This window comes from Crotalus tigris, unplaced genomic scaffold, assembly GCF_016545835.1.
Source record: "Crotalus tigris isolate CLP2741 ecotype Arizona unplaced genomic scaffold, ASM1654583v1 scf7180000024366.1712601, whole genome shotgun sequence".
Lineage (NCBI taxonomy): Eukaryota > Metazoa > Chordata > Lepidosauria > Squamata > Viperidae > Crotalus > Crotalus tigris.
The window spans coordinates 1,541,736-1,567,369 of NW_024100534.1; the positions used below are offsets into that span (position 1 = coordinate 1,541,736).

The window sequence follows — 25,634 nt, forward strand, 5'->3', positions numbered from 1 at the left end:
TAAGAGGGAGAGAAGGGGGAGAACAAAGGGACTTTATGGCCCTCACTTCCTTCAGTACACTTCAAAGAGCTGAATGCTGAATGTGTGTTTATTGTAACATCAAAGCGTTAGCACTAGAGAACCTTATCATAACAAAGCAGGGTACTTGCCTTTCATGTAGTTACCTGAAGTCTCCATTCAGACGGAAGAAAGAAGAAAGGGGGTGGAATTGTGATACTTGAAACTTATCACTGGAAGGGGGGTTGATTGGGTGGGACTACTGGGGAACCCCTTAAAACCTTGAATGGAAGAGCTTGAACCCCAAGTCCTGTCTAGCATGCCTGCAACCATTTTCTCTTAATAAAGGATTCCTGTTGGAAGAATTATTCCAAGAGTTCTGTCTTCTTAAGATGCAAAGTGGGGTGGGTCCTTACAGAAATTTTAGCACAGTATGGACAGGTCTCTGGTTTTAAGGTGAACAAGAATAAAACTAAAATATTATTGAAAAATATGTCTGCGAAGGGAAAATATATTATAGTTGAGGCAAAAGGTTATGAAGTAGTTAATAAGGTTAAGTATTTGGGAATATATATTACAACATCTAATGGAAAATTGTATAAGAATAATTATGAACGCTTATGGGTAAAAGTAAAAAAAGATTTAAATGATTGGCAAAAATTACAATTATCGTTACTGGGAAGAATCTCAATAGTAAAGATGAATGTTCTACCAAAGTTTCTTTTTTTGTTCCAGATGATACCTATTTTAAAAAAGGATGCTAATTTGGATGAGTGGCAGAAGGGTATCAATAAATTTATTTGGGGTGGGAAGAAATCAAGGGTAAAGTTTAAGATTTTACAAGACGCTCGAGAAAGAGGTGGACTTAAAGCACCTAATTTGAAATTACATTATGATGTGGCCACTTTAACTTTAGTAAGCGACTGGCTTAATTTAACAAATAAAAATATTCTTGCTCTTGAAGGTTGGAATTTATTATATGGCTGGCATGCATATTTAATTTTTGATAAGAAAGTAGATTGGGTTTTTAAGTCAACACATTTTAAGAAATGCTTTACTTCGAGTTTGGAAGAAGTATTATTGTAAGTTAAATTATAAAATACCTATTTGGGGGATTCCTGGACAAGCAATCCAGGGGGTTTCTAAGGGGATGAATTTTGATAATATTTCGTATAAAGAGTTACTTATTTGGTCGGGTACTGATGGGCAACTAAAGTCTTCAGATGTGCTAAGGCAAGAAAATATTTTACAATCATGGTTTCAATATTTGCAAATAGTGGAGAGGTGGACCATAGATAAGAAAGTGGGAATTACTTTAGCAGATGAAAATTTGGTAATTCAGATTAAAGATCAGAAATGTGCTCATATTAAAAGAATTTACAATGAGTTAATAAAATTGGATTCGGAAACAGAGTTAGTAAAAGATTGTATGATTAAATAGGCTCAGAATATTCAGGAACCGATTTCATTGGATTTATGGGAGGTAATTTGGATTAGAAATGTTAAATTTATGCAGGCTCAAAACTTGAGGGAAAACTTTTATAAAATACTTTATAGATGGCATCTGGATCCTAAAAAGTTGTCTTGTATGTACCCGAACCTGCAACCTAAATGTTGGAGATGTGGTTGCTTGGATGCAACTTATTTTCATGTTTGGTGGACTTGTAAAAATATTAAAGCTTTTTCGATTATGATTTGGTGGAACATTCAAAAGGTTTTTAAAAGGAAGATTAAGTTTACTCCCCAGTTATTTCTTTTGGGTATTTTTGTGGATTTGGATGCTAAAGAAACTATTTTAATGTTGAATTTAATAACAGCAGTGAGATTATTGGTGGGTCAATATTGGAAGAAGGATTCTCTGCCTTCTTTAGAAGAATGGGTATTTAAGGTTTCTAATTTAGCAGAAATGGCTAAAATTTCTGCTTATTTAAAGGACCATTCACAAGAGAGATATGTTATTGTATGGAGAAGATGGATAGAACATGTTCAGAAGAAGTATAGAACTACAAAGTTTCATTTATTTTATGAGTAATAGATTTGTTTATAAAATTATGATGTTAAAGTTTGAAGAGAGTTAAGGGTTAGTATGATTTTCGTTGTTGTATAATTAGTAAACTTAAATAGATTATGTTTAATATGTTTGTATAACCCTGTACTTTGCTCTGGGAAGTGGGGGGGAGGGGTTGAAGGTTAAATAGTTCAGATAAGTAGAAATAGTTTCATTGTTTATAATATTATGTTTTATTTTGGAGAGAGGAATTGCTCTGGCATTTTTCCTGGACTGCATCCGGAATGAGAAGATAGGAGGAAGGGGAGAAGTAAATAGGAAGGTTGAGGAGACGGAGGAGAGGGGGAGAGTGAAGAAGAAGAGGGAAAGAGGGAAGTGAGAGAAGAGGTTAGAGGGTGGGGGGAAATGGGTGAGCAATACCGAAAGTTATGTGTATAAATTTACTTTACTCTTTATCTGAAGTATTTTTTATGATGTAATGTAAAATTGAAAATAAAATTTTTTTACAAAAAAAATAATAATGGTGACAAGCAAACTTTTTTAAAAAGCATCTCTTTCAGCCTTTAGGACCAAGAATTTAATGCTATTAATTAATTGCTCGGACCTGTATTCAGAATTACCTGAAGAATGGAAAAGAAGAATAATTGAAAACAAAGATTAAAATTTTAAAAATTATTAGCAGCCCTTAAGGAAAAACAAAACTCTTGAAATACCCATAGTCAATATTTCTATGCTAGGCAGGACAGTCGAGTTTGACTTTGTCCTTCATTGTAGAGTTTTCAAATTCTTGTATTGATTTTTTTTGGGAGGGGGGGAGAAAGCAATTTTGTTTAAGTGCCATGGAGGCAGCAAAATATAAACTTAGTTTCTTCAGCAACTTTAGAACAAAAACATGAACTAGTTATTTATGATTCCTAAAAAATGTAAATATGCAGCAATTTTATTTACAGTTTTTGTAACAGAATCTAGAAGGGACAGGCTTATGATTTAAGGCATTCAGTGTATTCTAATTTTGCTAACCCCTTGTTTTTACTTTTAGGCAATACTGCAAAGATATTCATTGAGATTCAGGATGAAAACGATCATGCTCCTATCTTCACAAAAAAGATTTATATAGGAGGTGTCTCTGAAGACGCTAGAATGTTTTCTTCTGTGATCAAAGTAAAGGTAGGAATTATGCTGAACAACCCGTTTTGCTTTCAATATTTTTAAAAGGTACACTTATAAAGCAACCTACCATCCATTCAAACACGTACCCTAGAGTCTTATCTGCATGCAGAAAGACCACTTGGTATGCATACAGATTTTCAGCTGTCTGAGAGTGGAAGATTTGCTTATTGAAAATTATTTAACAGAATTTTCCATGCCATTAATACTTCCAGTGAGATCCAGTATTTTTAACTCGTTATTGATATAAGTGGTTTCCAGGGCTTTTTTTTTTTTTTTTGGTCATAGAACGCCCAGAACGGAGTTTCGGCACCTTTTTGGGATGGAACCTCGTAGGATAGGAAAGGCAGGTTGTATGACAAGTGTGAGTTCCAGCACCTTTTTTTATATATAAAAAAGCACTGGTTATTTCTATACATGCTGCCCATTCTTTAAGGCAGTGGTTCTCAACGTTTGTGTGACGGCGACCCCCGTCACACAAACGTTCTGCGCATGCGCGGCGCCGCGCGCATGGGGGCACCGCCCCATGGGTGGTGCGCATGTGCAGCACCCCATGCGCGGTGGTGGCCCCATGCATGGCACGCATGCGCGGTGGTGGCCCCATGCGCAGCGTGCATGCGCAGCGGCGCCCCCTGAGGGGAGAAAATGGCGGATCACCTTCTTTGGCGACCCCCAAAAAATGGTTGATCGACCCCAAATGGGGTCGCGACCCATAGGTTGAGAACCACTGCTTTAAGGTATAATTATTCATAGAATAACAGAGTTGGAAGGGACCTGGGAGGTCATCTAGTCCAACCCTCTGCACAAGCAGGAGACCCTATACCATTTCAGACAAATGACTGTCCTGGCTCTTCTTGGAAGTCTCCAGTGAGGAGGCAACCACAACTTCTGAAGGCAAGCCGTTCCACTAGTTGATTGTTCTCACCATTAGAAAATTTCTCCTTAGTTCTAGGCTACTTCTCTCCTTGATTAGTTTCCATCCATTGTTTCTTGTCTTGCTTTTTGGTCCTTTGGAAAATAGTTTGACCCCTTGTCTTTGTAGGAGTCCCTCAAATATTAGAACACTGTTATCATGTCACCCCTAATCATTTTTTCACTAGACTAGACATACCCAGTTCCTGCAACTGTTCTTCATCTGTTTTAGCCTCCCTTAAATACAGAAGCAGCTTCTATAATAATTGTTTGACTTTTGATAAATGAAGGCTTTTTTAATTACTGCTTTCTTTTTAATCCCAAAATATGCTATTAATATGTCCAGTCAGATCCAGTATTTTTTAACTTGTCATACTTATCGATATAATAAGTTTTTTCTACTACATTCTGCCTACTCTTTGAGGTATAATTATTCTTGCTTAGCCATTATGAGTTCAAAATCTGAACTCCTGTATATCTGCAATCTTCCCAGAATATACTATTTAATATTGCTAGCAGTAGGAAAGTTGAACAAGGTTGATTGATAAGAAGTGTGTTTATGTAGCTCAATCTAGCTCTTATCCTAGCTACAATATCTCTGAATTAACATAATTGCCTGGAATAAAATATGGAAGAAACACTTGCTGTTGTTGTTCCACTGGATTTTTTTAGTCCTCAAAAAAAAAAAAAAAAAAAAAAAGGGTTCAAGCAAGAGAGAATTCCTTATAAATTAGGCTTCTGGAACTACTTTTCTGTTTAAAAAAAAGTTAGCAGTTTATACACTTTTCCAGATCCATTACTGTACATAACATACAAAATGTGGTAGACAACAAGCTAAATCTAAAAAATATATAATGAATTATTTTATATATCAAAAACAGAATCACTTTTGAATGTAGAGATAAGCTATATACAGAGTATTGGATACTGCCTGAAAAATAGCAGTATGAAATAAATGTTTTCTCATACTTTGTAACTTTCTATAGGACAATTTTATCATGTTATGTAGCTATGACTATAAATATATTTTATTTGTTGGACAAATAATAGTATGATTATAAGGTGCATATTCATTACAATATCTGATTTCCTTATATTATGCTCATATATAAGTATATCAGATATACCGTTTTCTCATGCTCTATGTTACGTTTGTATCCTCCAAGATTATAAGGGAATATATGTAACACTCCATCTTCCAGGTTTTCCCCATCAACTACTGCAAGATTTTTCATTTGGCTGTTTGATCATTTAATATAATTTGAGCTCCTAAAGCAATATGGAGCATAAGAAAAATGAACAAAGCATATAAATTAAAAGAGCCCTCAAATTTCTTACAGCACCATCACACGTGCATTCTTTTTTAAACATTATTTGGGATATACAGTAGATTCAAAATATTTTCAGGCAGATTAATGTTGTTAAATCATAAGAAATACTTATTTAAACTTTTACTGAGTTTCCAAAATTGAATATTGTAAATGCCTTGTTCTACAGATCATAAATAACTGGTAATATTAATGTTAACCATATATTTAAACTTCTGATAAAAAAAATAAATTATTGGTTTTACTTTAAATATAGTTCCTCTTAAACATCCAAGCATTTTAGGTGTTTTTGAAGCTGCTAAATTGTATGGGTCCCATTGTAATCAACTAAAATGTTTTGATGATTTTTCTGATTCTGTCTGTTGTGTCCTGAGCCTGCAAAAGCAGGCTCAGGATGTTGCATTCATCCCGGGCATTCCAAAAGCTGCCCAGGACCAGACAGACTGGCGCTGGCCTTGTGCGCATGCGCAAAGCATGAAAATGCTCTGTTCCTATTGGTTGACACTGTCCGGGCTTCTGGCCATATAAAAAAGCCTGCGTGCCTTTTGCTTTTGTTTGGTTGTTGTAGAAGGAGAATAAAGTGTTTGTTCAGCATCGCCATGTATCTTCATCATTCGCATGCGAACAAAGTATACAACACTGGCGACGAAGGTGGGATCCTTTGCAAGCTGAAACAAAAGATTTAAGGACTTACCCAAGAAGTCCTGAAGAGGGGAAGACGGCGTCTGAATCAGCATCCCAGCCTGCCAGTACAGCATCGCTGGAGGGTGAGCTCGGCTAAAGGACCCTTTCCCCAAACAGCAGCTTGCAGAGGAAGCGAGTGGTGAAGGTCGTAAAGTTTACGATGTCGAAGATTAGCCACTTGACTGATTTCGATGTCTCCCACCCAGAGAGATGGAATTCCTGCATATCATGGGTGGAGAACTACTTCAGAGTAAATCAGATTAGAGAAGATGGCCTGAAGGCAGCAACTCTTTTGTGTGCCTGTGGACAAGAAGCATTTGACATCACAGAAAATCTGGTAGTCCCTGCACCTCTGCAGTCAGTAACATATGCTGACTTGAAGAAAATGTTGAAGGAACATTTCCAGCCGAAGTTATCCATCATTGCTTGGAGGCACGCGTTCGAGCAGAGAGACCAGAGGCCGGGTGAATCTGCTGCGGACTTTATTGCGGCCTTAAGGCAAGCAGCCAGACCTTGTGAGTTCAAGGATCTGGAAGAGAGGCTGCGAGATCATTTTGTCTGTGGCTTAAGGAGCAGAGACTTACAACAAAAGATTTTTGCAAAAGAAGATGTCTCTTTCCAAGAAGTGTTGCAAGAGGTGGCAGCTGAGGAAGCAGCAGGTGGGGCCTTGGGCCTCGCCAGGAATCCTCCAGACACAGCTACCGTCCATCAAGAGGATGCTCGAGAAGGATCAGAAGTGAATCCTGAAGAGGAGGTCGACAGACTTCACCAGCCTGCTGAGAGAAGGCAGAAGGGATGTCCGGTCAAGGCCCCAGCATCTCTTCAACGCTTCAGGTGCAGAGGATGCCACAAGCGAGCTGACTGCAGGTTTCGCTCTGCCATTTGCAGGGCATGTAGCAGGCAGGGCCACATTGCATCCATCTGTTTGGGTCGCCAGAAGGTTCAACCTCGGGAAGAATTGCTTCAGAAAGGTACCAGGATCCCCAGCAAAACAGGGTGGGTTTCTGTGCATCACACAGGAGCATTCTAAGAACAGGGACACACAAGCCCCTTAAGAAGAAACTTTCCATTAACGTAAGGTTGGAAGGGGTTCCCTTACTGATGGAGTTGGACACAGGGTCCGCTCTTTCCATTATTTCAATTAATACCTTCAAAAGGATTTTCAGCAGTAGTGGCCTTCGAGTTAAACTCAGGCCATCAAATCTAATACTCACTGATTTTCAAAATTTTATGGTGTGTGTTAAGGGGGAGGCCACCCTTAAGGTACAGTATAAGGATTTTGAAGGTTCCCTAGATGTGGTGGTTGTTGGGGGTGAACTCGATTGGTTCGAGGCTCTGGGACTCCAGGTAACTGGGCCGCACAGCTTGCAAACGCTGGGCCTTGCAGAGGTTGCAAGGAGTTTTCAGATGTGTTTAGTTCAGAGCTAGGATCCTACAAGGAGCCTCCCATTTCGCTACCATCACGCCCATCAGGGTTAAGCCTAGGAGGGTACCTTTTGCCCTCAAAGGTAAGATTGATGCTGAGCTGGACAAATTGCTCCAGCAGGGCATTCTAGAACCTGTGGATTCTAGTCCATGGGAAACCCCCATAGTAACACATCTAAAGTATATGTGCAGACTGTAAGTGCACACTGAATAAGGCGCTGCAACAGCACGCTTATCCAGTGCCTGTGGTAAGTCACATTCTGGCCTCCCTCAAGGGGGGACGCATTTTTGCGAAGCTTGACCTGGCACAGGCCTATCAACAATTATCTGTTGATGAGGCAGTTGCAGAAGCCCAGACTATTGTAACTCACAGGGGGACCTTCAAGTTCAAGAGACTGCAATTTGGGGTAAATGTAGCCCCTGGCATATTCCAAAGTGTCACGGAGAGCACACTTCGAGGTATTCCTGGGGTCTGTCCCTACTTCGATGACGTCCTCATTGCTGGGGAGTCATCTCAAAATTTAGCAGAAAGATTAAAGGCTGTCTTGCTTTGTTTTCAAAAAGCAGGCCTTAAACTAAAGAAGGATAAATGTAAGATAGGAGTCACTTCTACTGACTTCTTAGGATTCAGGATTGATGCTCAAGGCATTTACCCTGCTGAAACTAAATTGCAAGCTATACCGCAGGCCCCAAGCCCTAAGTCTAAGAGTGAGCTGCAAGCCTTCTTGGGGCTGTTAAATTTTTACCATGCATTTCTCCCACATAAAGCTGCAGTGGCAGAGCCATTACACAGGCTCTTAGACAAGCAGGCTCCTTGGCAGTGGACAAGAGCTTCAATGAGGTTAAGGCCTTGCTCACTTCTAATGCTGTTTTAGCGCATTTCAATGAGCAACTGCCTGTTTGCATCGCATGCAATGCGTCTCCTTATGGGGTGGGAGCTGCACTTAGCCATTTGAAGGCTGATGGGACACAGGTCCCTGTGGCCTATTACTCAAGGACCCTGTCTTCTGCAGAGCGAAATTATGCTAAGATTGATAGAGAAGCCGTGGCCATAATGGCTGGCATTAAGAAATTTCATGATTTCTTATATGGCCGCCATTTCACGGTCTATACTGACCATAAGCCTCTGCTGAGTTTGTTTGCCACTAACAAACAGACCCCACATATCATTTCTCCTCGTATGCTAAGATGGTCCATTTTCTTGTCAGCATATGACTACACATCAGTTCACAAACCTTGAAAAGAAATGGGCCATGCAGATGGCCTAACAGATTGCCTTTAACTCAGGTAGAAGCAGACCCTGCTCCTGCCATAAATATTCTTTGCATTCAGGAGTTGCCTGAATCTCCCATCAATGCTAGGGACGTGGCTGCAGAAACTGCCACTGATCACACGCTTACATGCGTGCTGACATGGGTGTTGTCAGGATGGCCTGACAAGTGCCCAGATACTGAGTTCCAAAGCTTCTGGCACCAAGAAGCATGAGTTTTCCACTTTCAAGGGTTTCCTGTTAAGGGGTGGCAGGGTAGTGATCCCAGCCTCATTGAGGTCTAGAATCTTGATCTGTCTGCATGAGGGACATCCTGGTATAGTCAGGATGAAAGTGCTTGCATGCAGCCATCTTTGGTGGCCTGGGCTCGATAAAGCCATCGAGGCCCAGGTGCACAGGTGCCAAGTGTGCCAACAGTCTCGGCCTGAAATGCCTCAGGCCCCAGTACATAGGTGGGAGGAAACTCAAACCCCATATAGATTATGCTGGGCCATTTCAGGGACAATTCTTCCTGGTTGTTGTTGATAGCCATTCCAAGTGGCTAGAGGTTGTTCCTGTTTCCTCCACTACTACTGCCAGGACCATCCAGGTGTTGAGAGGAATATTCGCAAAAACATTCTGTTCCTATTGGTTGACACTGTCTGGGCTTCTGGCCATATAAAAAGGCCTGCGTGCCTTTTGCTTTTGTTTGGTTGTTGTAGAAGGAGAATAAAGTGTTTGTTCAGCATCACCATGTATCTTCATCATTCGCACGCAAACAAAGTATACAACACTATCGTTTCTACATCTTATGAGAAACCATTAGAAAAATGGGAAAATAACCAATAAATAACAAAATACTGTACAACTAAATACTTTCTGCTTTAAATCATTTTAGCCATTATGTATAGAATTTTAAGATTCCAAATTCACAGTAGCTCTTCTTACATTGGAGAAAGCCTGAAGTAATGAATAAAACTAAGGATTAAAAAAAATGCCATTTTGGTTTTGAAGTTCAAACCTTACATTAAAAACAAAATCAAAGGAATACTTCTGATTACTTAGCTCAGTTGCTCCATTTTAATGGAAAGGGAAGTTCTATCGGTGCAAATTTAATAGGAAGAATCATTAAAATGCACACTTAAAATAAGATGTAAGAAGAGAAATAGTTGATCTCTTGAGTAAAAACAAAAAGAAGATGACTCCAAATTTTTGCTGAGGTAGAAATGTTTCAATATTATTCCTATTCCTATGAGCTTCTCAGCAGGTCATTGACAATGATAAATGTATATGAACACTTGAAAACAGGAAATATCGTAAAATTTTGAAATGAGATTTTTAACTCTTTAGAAGCGTTGTATATTTTATATTCTGAGCCAGATTCTAGTGCATTAGTTGCTCATAGTAGATAAACAGCCTGTTTCCAAATAATGTGTTTAAATTGAATCTCAAAAGGAAGAGCTATCATGCTGCTGATGAATTTTTATTTTCAATGAGAGAACATTGGACATTTGTGGTGTATAGTGCTGCCAAATTACCAGTCTGGAAATAGATGAAAATCATAGACTAAGGTTTTTTTTGTTTTGTTTTGTTTTTGTTTTGCTTTCCAGCCATATAATTTCAAGAAATCTAAGCTGCTATTTACATATGTCCAGATTAAAATGCAAACCAAGCTAATTATTCCCTACTGCTATTAAGACAGGTGTGAAGCTTTGCTCACCACTATTTCTTCCCGCTTGTGGCATGTTCTCAGTAAGAACCAAACCAAATAGATGATTATTCAGATTTGTGCTATTTTTCCCAGACTGGGAGAAGGATGGGCAGCTACCATAGGCATCATTGGCAATTTCCTTCCTTGGGAGAAATTGAAACTTAAGGAATAGAAAATAATTTTAAAATATTCTTTCCATATGCCAGGATCCTGATCAAGCTATCATGTGGCTATTAAAACCATTCGCATTAAAAGTATACACACATTTAGCATATCATATCACTTGCCTCTCAAGACTTTGATTTTCCTTTAGAAAAAGAGAACCCAATCTAAAGTTGTCCCAGTAAAGAAGAAAAAGAAGAATGACAAACACTGTTGTCCAAACTAAGCTGCCAAAAGATGTAGTTATGGTGTGATGGGAAGTGTAAAAGAGAGTCCACAAAGAAAAAAAGATGTGTCAAATTGAAGTTAATTATGAATCTTATAAAGCTTTGAATCTTCATTATTTATGTGTTTATAAGTTTGAAATCATACAGAATGGAATAACAGAATAACAGTGTTCTTGGATGTTGGAGGTTTTCAATTCAACCTCTTGCTTGAACAGGAAACCCTACACCTTTTCAGACAAATGGTTGTTCAGTTTCTTCTTAAAAACCTCAAGTGTTGTATAACACAGAATTTTTGGAGGCAAGTCGTTCCACTGATTAATTGTTCTGTCTGGAAATTTCTCCTTAGTTCTAGGTTGCTTCTCTCCTTGGTTAGTTTCCATCCATTTTTGTTGTCACTTTGGAAAATAGGTTGTCCCCCTTTTCTCTGAGACAGCCCTTTAGATATTGGAACACTGCTATCATGAAACCCCTAGTCCTCATTTTTGTTAAACTAGACATACACAATTCCAGCAACCATTCTTCATATGTTTTAGCTTCCAGTGCCATAATCATCTTGTTGCTCCTATCCTATTTTTGCTCACATAAATAATCCTGTGAGGTAGATTGAACTGGGAGTCCCTCCACAGAACTTCTGTGAGTTGAGGTAAGGTAGGATTTAGGCATCCCTACTTCTAGTCTAAAATCTTAACTACTATATCAACATTGGCTTTATAGCAGGGTTCAAATTTGTCATATGAACAAGACTTGAGACAACTGCAAAGAGATTGAGATCTTCATAAGTTGTTCTTTCTTAAGAAGGCGGCTAGACTGTTTTCTTATTAAATTATCTTTGTCTTTTACATGTCAAATTAACGACTGCATTCTTATGGCTACATATCTAGAATTCTGATCCAATAACATGGATAAACCAGCTTTGATGTTCTGTCTAAAATAATTGATCATTTTAAACTGAAGAACAGTTTATCCAAATAAATTTCTTCAATCTCCATTCATTTTTACTTATCCATCTATAATTATTATTCAACGTGGAAAAAAGTTTTAAAGTTGGATCTTCAAAAACTATGATTTCTATGAATTCTGAATGTCATAGTTTTCACATAACTGGAGTTTGGAGAAGACGGTTCTGCACTGTATCATATACTGGGAGCTAAATAATAAGTTCTTTTGGCTTGTGCACTCTCCTAGTTATCTTCTCTCTATGGTTGTGTAATTTTTACTACCGCGGATGATTAGTTTTTGTAACTATTAATTTTCATTGTAGGAATTTATGTGCATTGGAATAAAATAAAGCAAAGCAGTTACAAGCTTCCAAAGTGATCTCCATTTATTTGTCTGAGAGCCATGAAAAATGGCTTGAATCAGATGGATGCTTATGTAGTAATTTAAATTGAAATTAATTCCTAGGATTTTTACTCTTAAGAAATTGCTGTAGATTAAATGTCTAAAGAGTAATAATGTACTCATACTAAAGTACAATAAGAACTAGAAATATAATCCTTTGTATAGCATTATTGGCAGTCTTTTATTAAATTTAATTAAATGTTTTGGATGAAATCAGAAAGAAAACCTTTCTAAAAAAACTAATGAATTTAAAATGAATAACAACAGACAGGAAGGAATAATAATCAGTTTATATATATTTCATAAAAAATAAAAAATGTGCAGTAAATGTATCTTTTAACTTAACAAATTTAATCCTATTACATCAGGAAAATAATGAAAAATATTTAAAACAATCTTTCTATTTATGGTGGGATTATTAGTAAAATACCTATTTTGAAAAAGTATATTTACAAGGAGAGTTTTGCTACAATTCTACCCTTTCATTCTATTTTTTCTCTTTTCAACCTTTTCTCTATTTTCCTCGAGAACAACATTTTACCATCACCAAAAAATGATCTGTTCCATATTCTGAAAGCCTTGTTTCCTTTATTAATTCAGCACAGCCTTTCATCGCAAATACAATCAAATCAACATGCTTTTTGAAGTAGATGCCTCCCTTTGCCACATGCACATTTAAATAGGACTAAATTTCAATAACATAAGCAAAATAGGCTTAAACACAGATATTTATAATCATCATTCTTATTTGTTTACTTAAGCATTTCTATAGTTGCCCAATTTCATGCTATGTGACTTTGATGGCATACCAAAAGAATTGAAAACTTTAACCAATCAATATAAAAATAATGTATTTCATTAAAATGTACTAAAATAGAAGACTTCCGGTCCTGCGCAATAGCGACTAGTCACGGGCTTGCAAAGTGCCGCACCCTTGCGGACAACTTTCATCCTGCTTGGAGACCCTAATGGGTCCAAGCCACCCCGGAGAGGCAGCGAAGAAAGAAGGGTGCCCCGGCGACTCTGGAATGACAGCGGTCGTTCTGTTCGTCTTGGGGAAAGCCTTCTAACCCGACAGGAGAAAGGCTGTATTTCATCAATCAGCCTAAGCCACTTGCAACCGGAGTCCAAAAGAACTAACCAGCACTACAGTAAACAGTGTGCTTGAAAATGGGTGAGGAATCAATTTTCCTTTTCTATTCTACACTTAATTTCCTGGAAAAGATCTCCAAGAAGCAAAATACCTCTGAAAGTGAAGGAGGGGGACTTTCACCCCACCCTTATACTAACAGAAGCGGTGAATTAAAATTTCTATGGAGGATCAAAATATATGGTAGTGAAATAAATTTATAAATTTGAAAACTAAAATTTAACTTTGGACAAGTTAAAGATTGTTGAATGGTTAAGACTCTCATTTTAAAGACCATTGTTCATATTGAAAACTAAATAGATGCTGACACCTAGTGGTGGATGAAGATTACGACAGCTATGATTTCCATAGAGAACTTGCCAAAAGTGGGAAAAGCTAATCTGTGTTTGTGACCTTCAAAGCTTTAATAATAAAGAACAGCTGTGACAAAAAAAGACAACAATCTGGGCTGCAGATAAAGAGATAATTATAAACTTTAGAAAAAAAATCTTTTTTGAACTCTTTGGTTTACAAATATCTATTTAAGTGGGACTCTAAAGCTATTTGTAGATAAGAAGGAAAACTCCAACTTTTGGCTATCTTGGATCAGAGACATGTAGACAGAACACACCAAGAAAACATAAATACCTCTCAGGAGGAGATATATAGTATACTGCAATTAACTAAATAACACTGAGTTCAAATCACAAAGAAATCCGAAATAACTTTGAAAATACAAATCAATCTATCTCTAAGTTAATTTTACAACAAAAAAACTTCCAGGAAATAACAACAGAGAAGGAGCAGACAAAACAAATAAGTGGACATAAAATTGAGACTCAAAGACTGAATTTAACAAAACAAGAAAACATGATTTAATCCTAGTGGGAAAAATTTACAAAAAATGGAAAAAACAATTTAAATCTGAGGACAAAAAAACCAGGTTGGATAAAATGGAATGTAGAGATATTGAAAACATCAGAGAGAAAGGAAGTGATAAGAGAAGCAAAGAAGGAGAAAGAAAAAAACATTTTCAAGAAATAAAAGCCTCACATAAAGACACTTTATTTGATTTACTTCTTATACCTATAGCAACAGTATGAATATATGGAAAAACTTTTTGATTCAACAAAACACATTGATCAAGAAAGATACTGGTCAAAGGAAAAAGATCAAAGTGAAAATTAAGAAAATAGATAATGGGATCTACCAGAGAGAATATTTTAAAAAGAAACATTTGCTTGAATATGGTTAAAGAAATAGAAAAGATTCTGAATACATAAGTCATTCTAAGAGAGATGAATTCCTTAAATAATACTGTATGCTTTTCCCCCCTTTTTATTTTATTTCTTGATATAAGTAATATAATACTGCTGAAAGGATCTAAATGAAGGAAATGTTTTAGATAATTAAATGTGTCTCAATTTAGGGAAATGATAATGTATAAAAAAGAAAAAAGTTTTGAATAAGAGTTAAAGGATTAGATGACTAAGCACATTAAATAGAATATTTAAAGATTAAATATATATTTTAATCATGGTTAAAAAGAATAAGAAATTTTGGGAATGAATATATATTAGCTTAGGAGGAATATATATTTTAAGTAGTATTTTACTTTTTATGTTTCTTTACTCTTGCTCTCTTTTTGTTTTCTTTACTGTTTTCACCTATTCTTTAAGAAATGTAAAAGTGTTGAGATGGTTTATATGGGAAAAATGGATTTAAATCTTTAAATGTAATTAACTGTTGAGAAAATCTTAACCAGTAAGAATACTTTGAACTTTATGGGAGAAACAAATCTAAATAAGGACTGTAACAGGATATAAGATGAGGCAATCAGAATGATTAGATAGAAAAGAAATATTATATTGATGTATATATATGTAACTGTTATTTTTCAAAATAATAAGAACTGTATTATTTTAAGGTTTGCAAAGAAGACATTTTGGGGAAAAGGGGAAATCAATTAAATCTACTCTGTGGATTATGGATTATAGAAATCAATTGTTAATGATTTTTCTTTACAAATGTAAATCCAGCAAACACACTGTTTACCAACTATTAAATGATTTATGTTTAAAAAAATCAATACAATATATGGGGGAAAAATAAAATGTACTAAAATAGTAAAACAGCAATCAGAACTGAAAACTTTATCAACTGTGGACTTAATTCATAATGAAGGCCTGGAGGAGTAAAGGGCTCTCCATATGGGTCAGGACTTTTTCTCTCACCAATTCACAACAACAAGAACAAAGTTTTAGTATATTCATTCAGACCGTTATACAATTTTTTCTTAAACTCATCATCTATCCTTTCATTTTCACCATTCACTGAAATATAACATGTAATTATTATTAATTTATGGATTCCTACTTTCTATTTGCACTAAATAGTATGGATGACATTAATTCATACTTTCTGATATGCATTTCAGCTTGTTTATTTAGAATTAAATGTATACTCTTGCCTCCAAATCCAAAATTTCAATATACATATTGAATACACACCATACACACACACATCGCTCGGATTCGGACAGACCTAGACTCCGATTGGGCAGGGCCTTTTGAGATGACTGGGGCAGATCTTAGCTCAGTTTTATGGGATGAATTTGAGTCTGTAAACCGCTGAGGATGTTGACAGAGCAGTGGGAGCGATGAACGCCTCCGCTTATTTATTGGACCTGTGTCCTTCCTGGTTGGTCTCGGCTGCCAAGGAGGTGACACGAAGCTGGCTCCAGGTGTTGATCAACGCTTCGTTGAGGGAGGGGTCTTTTCCACAATCCCTGAAGGAGGCGGTTGTGAGGCCCCTGCTCAAGAAGCCTACCCTGGATCCGGCTGATTTAAATAACTTCCGTCCAGTCTCCAATCTCCCCTTTGTGGGGAAGGTTGTAGAGAGAGTGGTGGCGCTCCAGCTCCGACGGTCTCTGGATGAAGTGGATTATCTAGACCCTTTTCAATCTGGCTTCAGGCCCGGCTTCAGCACAGAAACCGCTTTGGTTGCGCTGATGGATGATCTCTGGCGGGCCCAAGACAGAGGTTATTCCTCTGTCTTGGTGCTACTTGACCTCTCAGCAGCTTTCGATACCATCGATCATGGTATCCTTTTGCGACGACTCGAAGGGGTGGGAGTGGGAGGCACCGTTTTATGGTGGTTCTCCTCCTACCTCTCTGGCCAGTCGCAATCGGTATTGGTGAGAGGGCAGAGGTCAACCCCAAGGCCCCTTGAATGCAGCGTGCCACAGGGGTCGGTCCTCTCTCCCCTCCTATTTAACATTTATATGAAGCCGCTGGGTGAGATAGCACGGAGTGAGGTTTCATCAGTATGCTGATGATACTGGGGTTTATAAAACCTTACCCCTGGATGATTGTTTTTGTATTGTTTTGTTATGTTTTATGTGTTTTTTATTGTTAGCCGCCCAGAGTCCTTCAGGAGTGGGGTGGCTTATAAATTTTAAAAATAAAAATAAAATAAAATATTCCCCAACAAGAGAGAGTGAAGGAGAGGGAGAGGGAGAGGGAGGGAGGGGGAGGGAGGAAGGGAGGGAGAGAGAGAGAGAGAGAGAGAGAGAGAGAGAGAGAGAGAGAGAGAACATATTATAAGCCAAAATTCTATTTTAGGAATTCTGGTATCTACTCTCCAAGATTTTCAGGCAGTCACACAGTTCTGAAGTATCAGGTTTTGATACTTGGCATACTTAGACTATAATAGTTGGATGAATCATGTCTTAATTCTGGATTATTTCAGATATTGAAGATCTTGCTGATAGTATTGGTTATCTGTGGTCTCTAACTCTTGAGGGTCTTCTACTTGAACAGGAGGTTGGACTGGAAGACATCCAAGTCCATTCCAAATCTGTTGTTCTGTATCCTAACAGCTTGGAAGTATTTTTAAGATACTGACATGCTACACCAGCATGTTCCTACCAAGGTTTTAGTCCTCAGAAGTTCAGCCAATTAATTATTGGTTCAACAGCTGTTTCTAAGAAAACATTGCAAATATAGTATTGCAATTTATTCTTTCTCGTAGAGTTTCAGGGATGATGATTAATGAGAACATTCACTTAGAGACTCTCCTAGCAAAGGATTGTTGCATCTTAATATTATTGCCCTGTCCTACTTGAGGATCTTTTCATACTTCTGTACTATGGTTAGTGATTTCTGCTGAATCCAGGGGCTTTGTCATTCCATTCTGCCTCCAGTATCAAAACTATCGTACCATCTGTTGTATATGTGTGTTTGTGTGTATATACATACATACATATATATATATATATATACATAATTTCTTTTGCTATAAGGCATCAATAAAATAAATTGTTATACATTTATATCTATTTTTGATTATTATTATTAGAATATTATTTCAAAATGATGAAATATTAATTTGTTATTATCACCCTAAAGCAGTCTTTTGTTCAACTTCTAATCCAAGGTCTTGCTGCTAGCTAGATTCTTTTTATCCTTTTTATAATAAGTATTTAAAAAAATAATTGCAGCTATTTATCTATGAAATTTGCTGTGATTTTTAAATATTTGTTTAAATATTTTGCATCTCAGTTATGTTTTCAGACATTTTCTCCTGTACATTATCTAGTATTTTTTCTTTATTCAGTCTGCAAGTTTCAATTAACACATTACCCGGTAATTGATTAATTAAAAGACTAAGGCTCTCTGTTTAATAGTGTTGACATATTCCCTCAGTGTTTTACAGTTCATTAACATCTGGTTATAACACAGAATGCCTTAAGAGATGTTGAGGTTTTTTTTTTGCTCACCTTTTCTCCAGACTTCTTGACAAAGAAAAATGAGAGATCAAACACTGTTCTTTGCATTATTCAGTTTTTAATTACTTAAGTAATAATTTTGTCAAAGCACTTTTTCAACTCTGAATTCTACTAGGTTTATCTTAAGTAAGGATATAATATTTATCACAAACAATTAATTTTTACTGCCATTACTAATCACTTTCCCACCCCTCTTTCTGTTGCAGAGTCCTTGAATTGCAAATTCAGGTTACAGAAAGGGATGGTGGACTATAGGTCCCATGCTCCCCAGAAGCTGCACCAAAATCTTCAATAATCAGGAGCTCTGTCAAGATAGATCAGATTTCCTGAGCATGTAAATCTCTAAAGAAATATATTAGAAAAGAAGCAAAATCTGAAACAGACTGAGCTTTGAATGTTTTCTTATAATTGATATAACAACACTAAATTAAAGTAAATATTAGTAGTACCACTCTTAGACATACCGAGAACAAGCTGCAACATGTGTCCTGAAAGCTCAGATATTAGCAATTTCATATCCATTTGTGCATTTTATGGCATTGAGCTTCCTCACTGAAGATAGTTTGCTGTAAAGGATTTATGAATTTCAAATGAGTTTCAAATGCAGGGTACCCCTTTCCAGTGTCGGGCTGCAAACCAATCATGTTTTAAAAAAGCGTTCACTTACCTGCTCAACATTTCCATTACTGTGATAATGGTCTGGCCTTGCAACCACTCCTCTGGCAAAGGAGAGCTTCAATTGAGTTCCTGAACTAATTATCTGATAGAAGCTCATCATATTTCAGTTTAAAAGTTATTTTTCATTAATGCACCACCTTGGCTTCTATTATGCCTATGTGTTCCAAGTGTATTATATGTCTTTTATCTTTGGCTTCTGACATACATTTTATTGACAGATATCTGTAGCTCGGGTGTAGGATGAGGGTGAAGTTTCGTTCTCTGAGCTTGTGGGTTGGTTTCCGAACGTTTCATTAACCAAGCTAGGTAACATCTTCAGCAGAGTACATGAGGGCGTACCTTCACCCTCATACATTTTATTTTCTGTGCAAATGCCAAGATCTGAGGTAATTCTAAACACTCCCTATTTAGATGCTTCACAATTTTATTGCTATCTTCTTTTTTCTGAAATCAAAACATTTTTTTTTCTCATCAGAATATTTACATAAGTCAGAATGAAGGTCCATTGATAATTCCTATCTGAATCTTTCTGGACTATTTCCACCAAAAGAGAGATAAGACAAGCTCTCTGTATTCTAGCCCCCTTTCTTTCTAAATGGCAACCAATACAACCATTCAGGCTTTCTCATCTTCTAATCATCTCACTCCAATGTTAGCAGATGGTGCAATTCCAGACTTGCTATATGCAGACAATGTAGTAATTTGGTCAGTTTCCCAGGTGGGAATGAGGAGGGCATTGAAGCATTGGCTTCCTTTACATAAAAGAACAACTTATATCAAAAATAAAAAAACCTAACGCATAGTGTTTGCACAGATCCCAACAGAGCAGTTACATTCTTATAAATATCTTGAGGTGTAGTTCCAGGTTTTCGTATCTTGGAGCTCACATTCTCTTATCAGGAAAGTGTGGCCCATGGTAGCTCCACAGCTGCCTTAAGATTCTTCTATTCAAAGAAGGAACATTTTATTCCCCCAGCTTGCAAGGTTTTTCTTGCTTAGGTAATCTCTCTGCTTCTTTATGGTGTTCCAATTTGCATTTTTACAAAGTTTAATATCCTGGGAGCTCTGCACTCCAAATTTATAAGAGCTATAATTGCAGTTCCAAAATGCATCAAGAATGCTGCTTTGTAGTTAAAGACAACTTTGTGGGTGGGGTTTGTGGGTGCCTGAACCTGGTTCTCTCTCCTTAATTTCTGGTTGCATCACACTCTTGTTGGAGGCACAGAGGTGCTTGTCCAGAGGACACCCAGCTGGGGACTATTGTCCGGAGGACACCCAGCTGGGGATTCCTTTCATGTCCTGGGCAGGAGCTAGAGTGAAGGATGGGAGCTCACCCTGCCCCATGGCAGCACACGAGTCTCAAACACATGCGCCTCGATTTTTGGTTGAAATTGAGATTTTTCTCCATTGGATCTGGATTTACAAATAGCAAAGCAACAATAGCAAAGTCTAATTTTTAGGACTTTCTTTGGAAAGCCTCTTTCCATCAGGACTTGAAAATGCCAAGAGTTATCTTAAACATCTCTAGGATAATGCTTTTCAAACCTGTTTAAAAATAGGGTCCGGCCTTATGGTTTATGGGTTCCTTTTAGTTATTTGTCAACTTTATATAATTTCCTCTCAAATGGGCATGGGCTATCATCTTATCTCTCTTCAGTCCTAATTCTGAAATTCTATCTGGCTTTCATAATAGTTAGATTGATGACTACTATCTGCACTCCTGTGGAGGTATTATAGAAGCATCCTTTTTCAGCAGTGCTTCTATCCATGTGGAGATTGATCTGTGGAGTCCCCAGGCCATTATCTTCTTTCTTTCTCTTTATAGGGAATTCCAGAAATTAATGGATATTTATCCCACTTTGACGAACTACCCTGAATGTAAGGACCCACCCCACTTTGCATCTTAAGAAGACAGAACTCTTGGAATATTTCTTCCAACAGGCATCTTTATTAAGAGAAAATGGTTGCAGGCATTTTAGACAGGACCTGGGGCCCAAGTCCTTCCATTCAAGGTTTTAAGTGGTCCCAAGCAGCCCCCCCACCCCACCGTCCTTCCAGTGACAATCCCAGGCATTACATTTCCACCCCCTTTTTCCTCACGACCGGCGGAAGGGAGACTTCAGAAAGGAGTAGATGAAAGGTGATGGACCCTATTGTTATGGTTGGTCCTTTTGGTGATATTCACATTCAGTCCCTTTGAAGTTGTAACGAAGGAAGTGAGAGCCATAAAACCCCTTTGCTCATCCCCCTTCCCCTTCGTAGTATGACGGAATCCAGAGAGGGCAGAAATGGGGTTTTCCATAGTTGATAACTAGAGATGAAATATAATTGGATTCTGACATCCTGCCCCCTTAAAAATAAGATAGATCCACCTGAAAAGAAAACCAAACAGGTATAAAAGTTAGTCTGGCTTGTTAGGATACTCTGTGTGAAACTTCTTTAATAGCATCGGGGGTCTGACATAACGTTTATGGACCCACTTGTTTTGTGAGGCAGGGAGGTGTTTCCACGCTACTGGATACTGCGTTGCTCCATGATATCTCCTAGAATCTAGGAATTCCTTTATTTCGAAGTGTTGTTCGCCCTCCACCATGATTGGAGGTGGGGGGGGGATTTTTGGCCATAATAGTGACTGATGCTCTCTTTTCAGCAAGCTGCAATGAAAAATTGGGTGTATTTGCCTGAGATTTTGGGGTAATTCTAATTCTACTGTTACTGGGTTTATGATTCTTTTAATTGGAAAAGGCCCTATATATTTTGGTCCAAGTTTTTTACAGGGTTGTAGGGACTTTAGGTATTTTGTACATAAGTACACCATTTCTCCTATAATGAATGGTGTAGGCTCAACCCTTTTTTATCGGCTTGTGCTTTGTATGCCTGCCTAGCTTCACCTAGTGCTTTTCTAACTATTGGCCAGGTGTCTTGTAATTGTTCCATCCGTTCTCCCAGTGGTGGGATCGCCGGTTTGTTTGGGGTTAGCTCTGGCATGGGGTTGAAACTTTGACCGGTAATTATTTGAAAGGGAGTGTACCCTGTGCTGGAGTGGACTGCATGATTGTAGGCAACTTCTGCAAAAGGGAGTAGGTCCGTCCAATTGATTTGCTGGAAATCAATAAAGCATCTTAAATATTGCTCAAGTACTGAGTTCGAATGTTCCGCTTGTCCATTTCCTTGTGGATGATGGCTAGATGTCAGTCCCTGAGTAGTCCCTAAGAGGGATAAAATTCCTTCCAAAATGCAGATGTAAATTGCACTCCCCTATCAGAGATGATGCGTTGGGGTGCCCCATGCAATCTGTAAATATGCTGGACGAAAAGTTTTGCTAAGGCTTTTGCAGTGGGAATCTTTTGGCAAGGGATAAAGTGCACCTGTTTGGAAAACAAGTCCGTGACCATCCAGACAACAGTATTCCCATTGCTTTCTGGTAATTCCACTATAAAATCCATGGCTATTTCCCTCCAGGGGGCTGAGGGATTTGCCACTGTTTGTAACAGTCCGGGCGATTTCCCTTGCAACCTCTTGGCAGTTGCACACTTTGGGTAGCTGGCCACGTAACTCTGTATGTCCTTTTTTATGGATGGCCACCAAAATTGTTGTTTAATTAAGTGTAATGTTTTTACAAATCCAAAATGCCCTGCTGATTTTGTTTCGTGGCAAAGCTGCATGAATGTGACTCTTTGGTTTGTTGGTATATATAAATTTTCCCCCACCCAAGGTAGCCTGTCTCTCATTGTGCACACGTGTTTATTTTTCTGGAACTATTCATCTGTTTCCAAACTTTTTCAGAATTAAATTCCAGGTTGGCTGCCCAGTTGTGGTTTTAATTTAGCTTGGGTTCTGGTGGTTACTGCTGCTGCCAGTTGTGATTCTACCATCATCAGTTTAGAGTCGGTGGCTCGTGTGCTGTTATATTGGGGCATGCAAGATAGTGCATCTGCCAGGAAGTTCTTTTCCCCCGGCAAATGCTTGAGCGTAAATTGGAACTGGTAAAAATGCTGGGACCAGCGGGCTTGTTTGGGGTTGAGCTTCCTGGGTGTTTTCAGGCTTCCAAATTTTTGTGGTCTGTCTATACCTGGAAAGTGATTTTGTTGCCTTCAAGGAACTGTCGCCATGTGAGTAATGACCAATGTATCCCATATGTCTCTTTCTCCCATACGGGCCAACGCTGTTCCGTTTCTGTGAATTTCTTGGATGTATATGCACAGGGTTGCAATATCTCTTCATCGTTTTCGTGTAATAGTACAGCCCCCACTGCCACATCACTTGCATCCGCCTGTATTACGAAGGGCTTATCCATGTCTGGATGCCTCAGTACTGGTTCAGCAGAAAAAAGTCTCTTTAATCTCTCAAATGCTCTTTGCACTCCATTGTCCATATTAGTGACTGGCTAGGTATTACTGAGGATGTTCCCTTCGTTTTTAGTAAGTTCATGAGGGACAGGGCTATCTGGGCAAATGAGGGGATGAATTGGCGGTAAAAGTTTGCGAAGCCCAGGAAACTTTGCAGTTGCTTTCTTGTGCAGGGTAGTGCCCATTCTAATACTGCTCTGACCTTCTCTGGGTCCATTTCAATGCCCTGGGGGGATATGCGATAACCTAGGTATCCTTTCCTGGTGGAATTCACGTTTCGAGAGTTTGGCATATAGGTTGGCGGCTCGCAGTTTCTTTAAAACTGCTCTGACAAGGTTGACATATTCCTCTTTTGATTCGGTGAAGATAAGAATGTCATCTAAGTAAATCAGGACCCCCTTAAATAGGTGCTCCCTTAGAACGTCATTGATTAATTGCATAAATACTGTGAGGCCTCCTTGTAATCCAAATGGCAAGACTTTGAATTGGTAGCACCCCATGGGGCAGTTAAATGCGGTCTTCCATTCGTCTCCTTCCTTAATACGTGATAGTAAGCTTCCTTTAGGTCTAGTTTAGAAAAAAAATTTCTCTTTCGAGAGGTGTGACAACACGAGGGGCAGAGGGTATAGGTTGCTTTCACTGATTGTATTCAGGGACCTATAATCCATGCATAAGCGTAAAGAGCTGTCCTTCTTCTCTCTAAAGAGGACTGGGGCAGCCACTTTAGGCTTGGCTGGCTCAATGAACTCCCTTTCTAGGTTTTTGTTTATGAATCTCTCCATTTCCTCCTTCTCTTTGGGCTCATGGAGTATAATCTGGGCTTTGGGAGTTTTGCCCCAGGCTTGAATTCAATGCACAGTCTGTGGGTCAGTGTGGGGGAGCTCATCCTCCCTCTCCTCACTGAAAACTTCAGCAAGATCTCTGTATTCCTCTGGTATTTCTGGTAGTCCCTTTTCCTCTCCCATGAATGCTTTTTCTGTTCTTGATTTTGGTAGCCCCCCTTGGGATTTTAAGTCCATGGGGTCCCCCTTTGGGAATTTGATTTCTGCCATCCTCCAATTCACCCAGGGGTTGCATTTTTTTAACCATTTCATCCCTAGGATCATCAGGCATTCCATGCCTGGGGTCACTACAAACGTTATGTCTTCCTCATGTTTGCCCAGGGAGAGGTGTATTGGTAAGGTGGCTAGGGTAGCTGGCACCCCTACTGCTATGGACCTATCTAACTGGCCAAATGAGATTGGTTGTTCCAGTCTCCTCGATGGAATGCCCAGATTCCCCACTAGTGTCGGCACTAATGAGGCAGCGGGTGCAGCCAGAGTCTATTAAGGCTTTCACCTTCACGGCTTTGGGCATGGGGGGAATTAATATAGTCACTGTCTTGGGGATGGGTGCGATGCATCCACTTACCAGGTGTTCGCCCTCCGAGCTGTCATCTGGGGCGTCCACCGGCCCTGCGGTGTAGGCTTGAGTTCTTTCCCCCTGATGAACAGAGGTAAGGGATTCCACAGCCTCCATCATTCTCATGGCAGTTTCTTTTGGCTTAGCTGGAGACTTTCCGGATTTGCTGGCTGGTGATCTGTCTGGGTTGTGCTGGGGGGCTTTTCACCAGCATTTTACAGCCCGATGCCTTTCTCTCCCGCACTTGAAACACCCCATTTGCTTCTTGGCCGTAGCCAAGAGTTTCACTAGTTGACGTGTCAATTCAGGCGGTGAGCAGCTCCATTGTTTTCCTCGGTGGTGCCTCTTCAGTATGTCGATTTCTGCTTCCTCTGCCAAGACGTACCATTCATCAAGTTAATGTGGGTCCCCTCGGAGCAGGCAAGCATCATATAGATCATAATTTACTCCATTTTTGAAATGGCTAAGGAGGATGTCTTCCGGCCAGTTCAGTTTGCTGGCAATGGCCCAGAATTCTTGTGTATATTCGGCTACCAGGCGTTTGCCTTGCCTCATCGTTTTTATCCTTTTGCAGGCTTTGCGATCAGCCAGGGGGTCTTCAAATCGCCTTCTCAGAGAGGACATGAAACGTTTGAAGTTCTGGGGCATTGAAGTCATGCAAGTTCACCACCCAATCTGCGGCCGGCCCATCCAGGGCAGATTGCACAATCCGGATAAGGGCTTTGTCGCTGGGGATGTGCCGCCCGTATTCCTCCATGTAGCTGAGGACTTGGGTTAGGAAAAACCCCAAGCATGTCGGCTCCCCCTTGGATCTCACGTCCAGCGGCGGGAGTCTTTGAATGGATCAGTGCCTCCGTTGTTGGTGGTAGTGTCTTCCGTCCAGATCACCATCTGTGGTTCAGCAGGGGGTGGGGACTATGGATCAGCAGATGTCCCCGGGGCTGCAGGTTCCACTTCCCCCTCGGTGTCTCTCCCTTTGCGGCTCCAGGAATTGGGGTGAATGTAGGGCTCAGAATTCTCCTCTCCTAGGGAGCTGAGAGTTCTCTTCATCAGGTCGATAGCTTTCTCTAGGATCCA

The 25,634-nt window shown here is 39.0% G+C and overlaps 1 protein-coding gene across 7 annotated transcripts in view; it reads left to right on the forward strand.

Annotated features, from left to right (window-relative positions):
* Positions 1 to 2,932: 2,932 nt before the first annotated feature.
* The window catches only part of LOC120301041 (protocadherin-15-like), a 151,542-nt gene continuing 128,840 nt past the window's right edge, over positions 2,933 to 25,634 (forward strand). For 5 of the 7 annotated variants that reach the window (XM_039327735.1, XM_039327740.1, XM_039327736.1 and 2 more), the window contains exon 1: positions 3,026 to 3,172. In XM_039327735.1, coding sequence (XP_039183669.1) covers positions 3,146 to 3,172 — 27 coding nt within the window. In that variant the 5' untranslated portion in view covers positions 3,026 to 3,145. Of the gene's footprint in view, positions 3,173 to 25,634 lie in introns of all 7 variants that reach the window. The other 2 variants (XM_039327733.1, XM_039327734.1) reach the window with 1 other exon arrangement.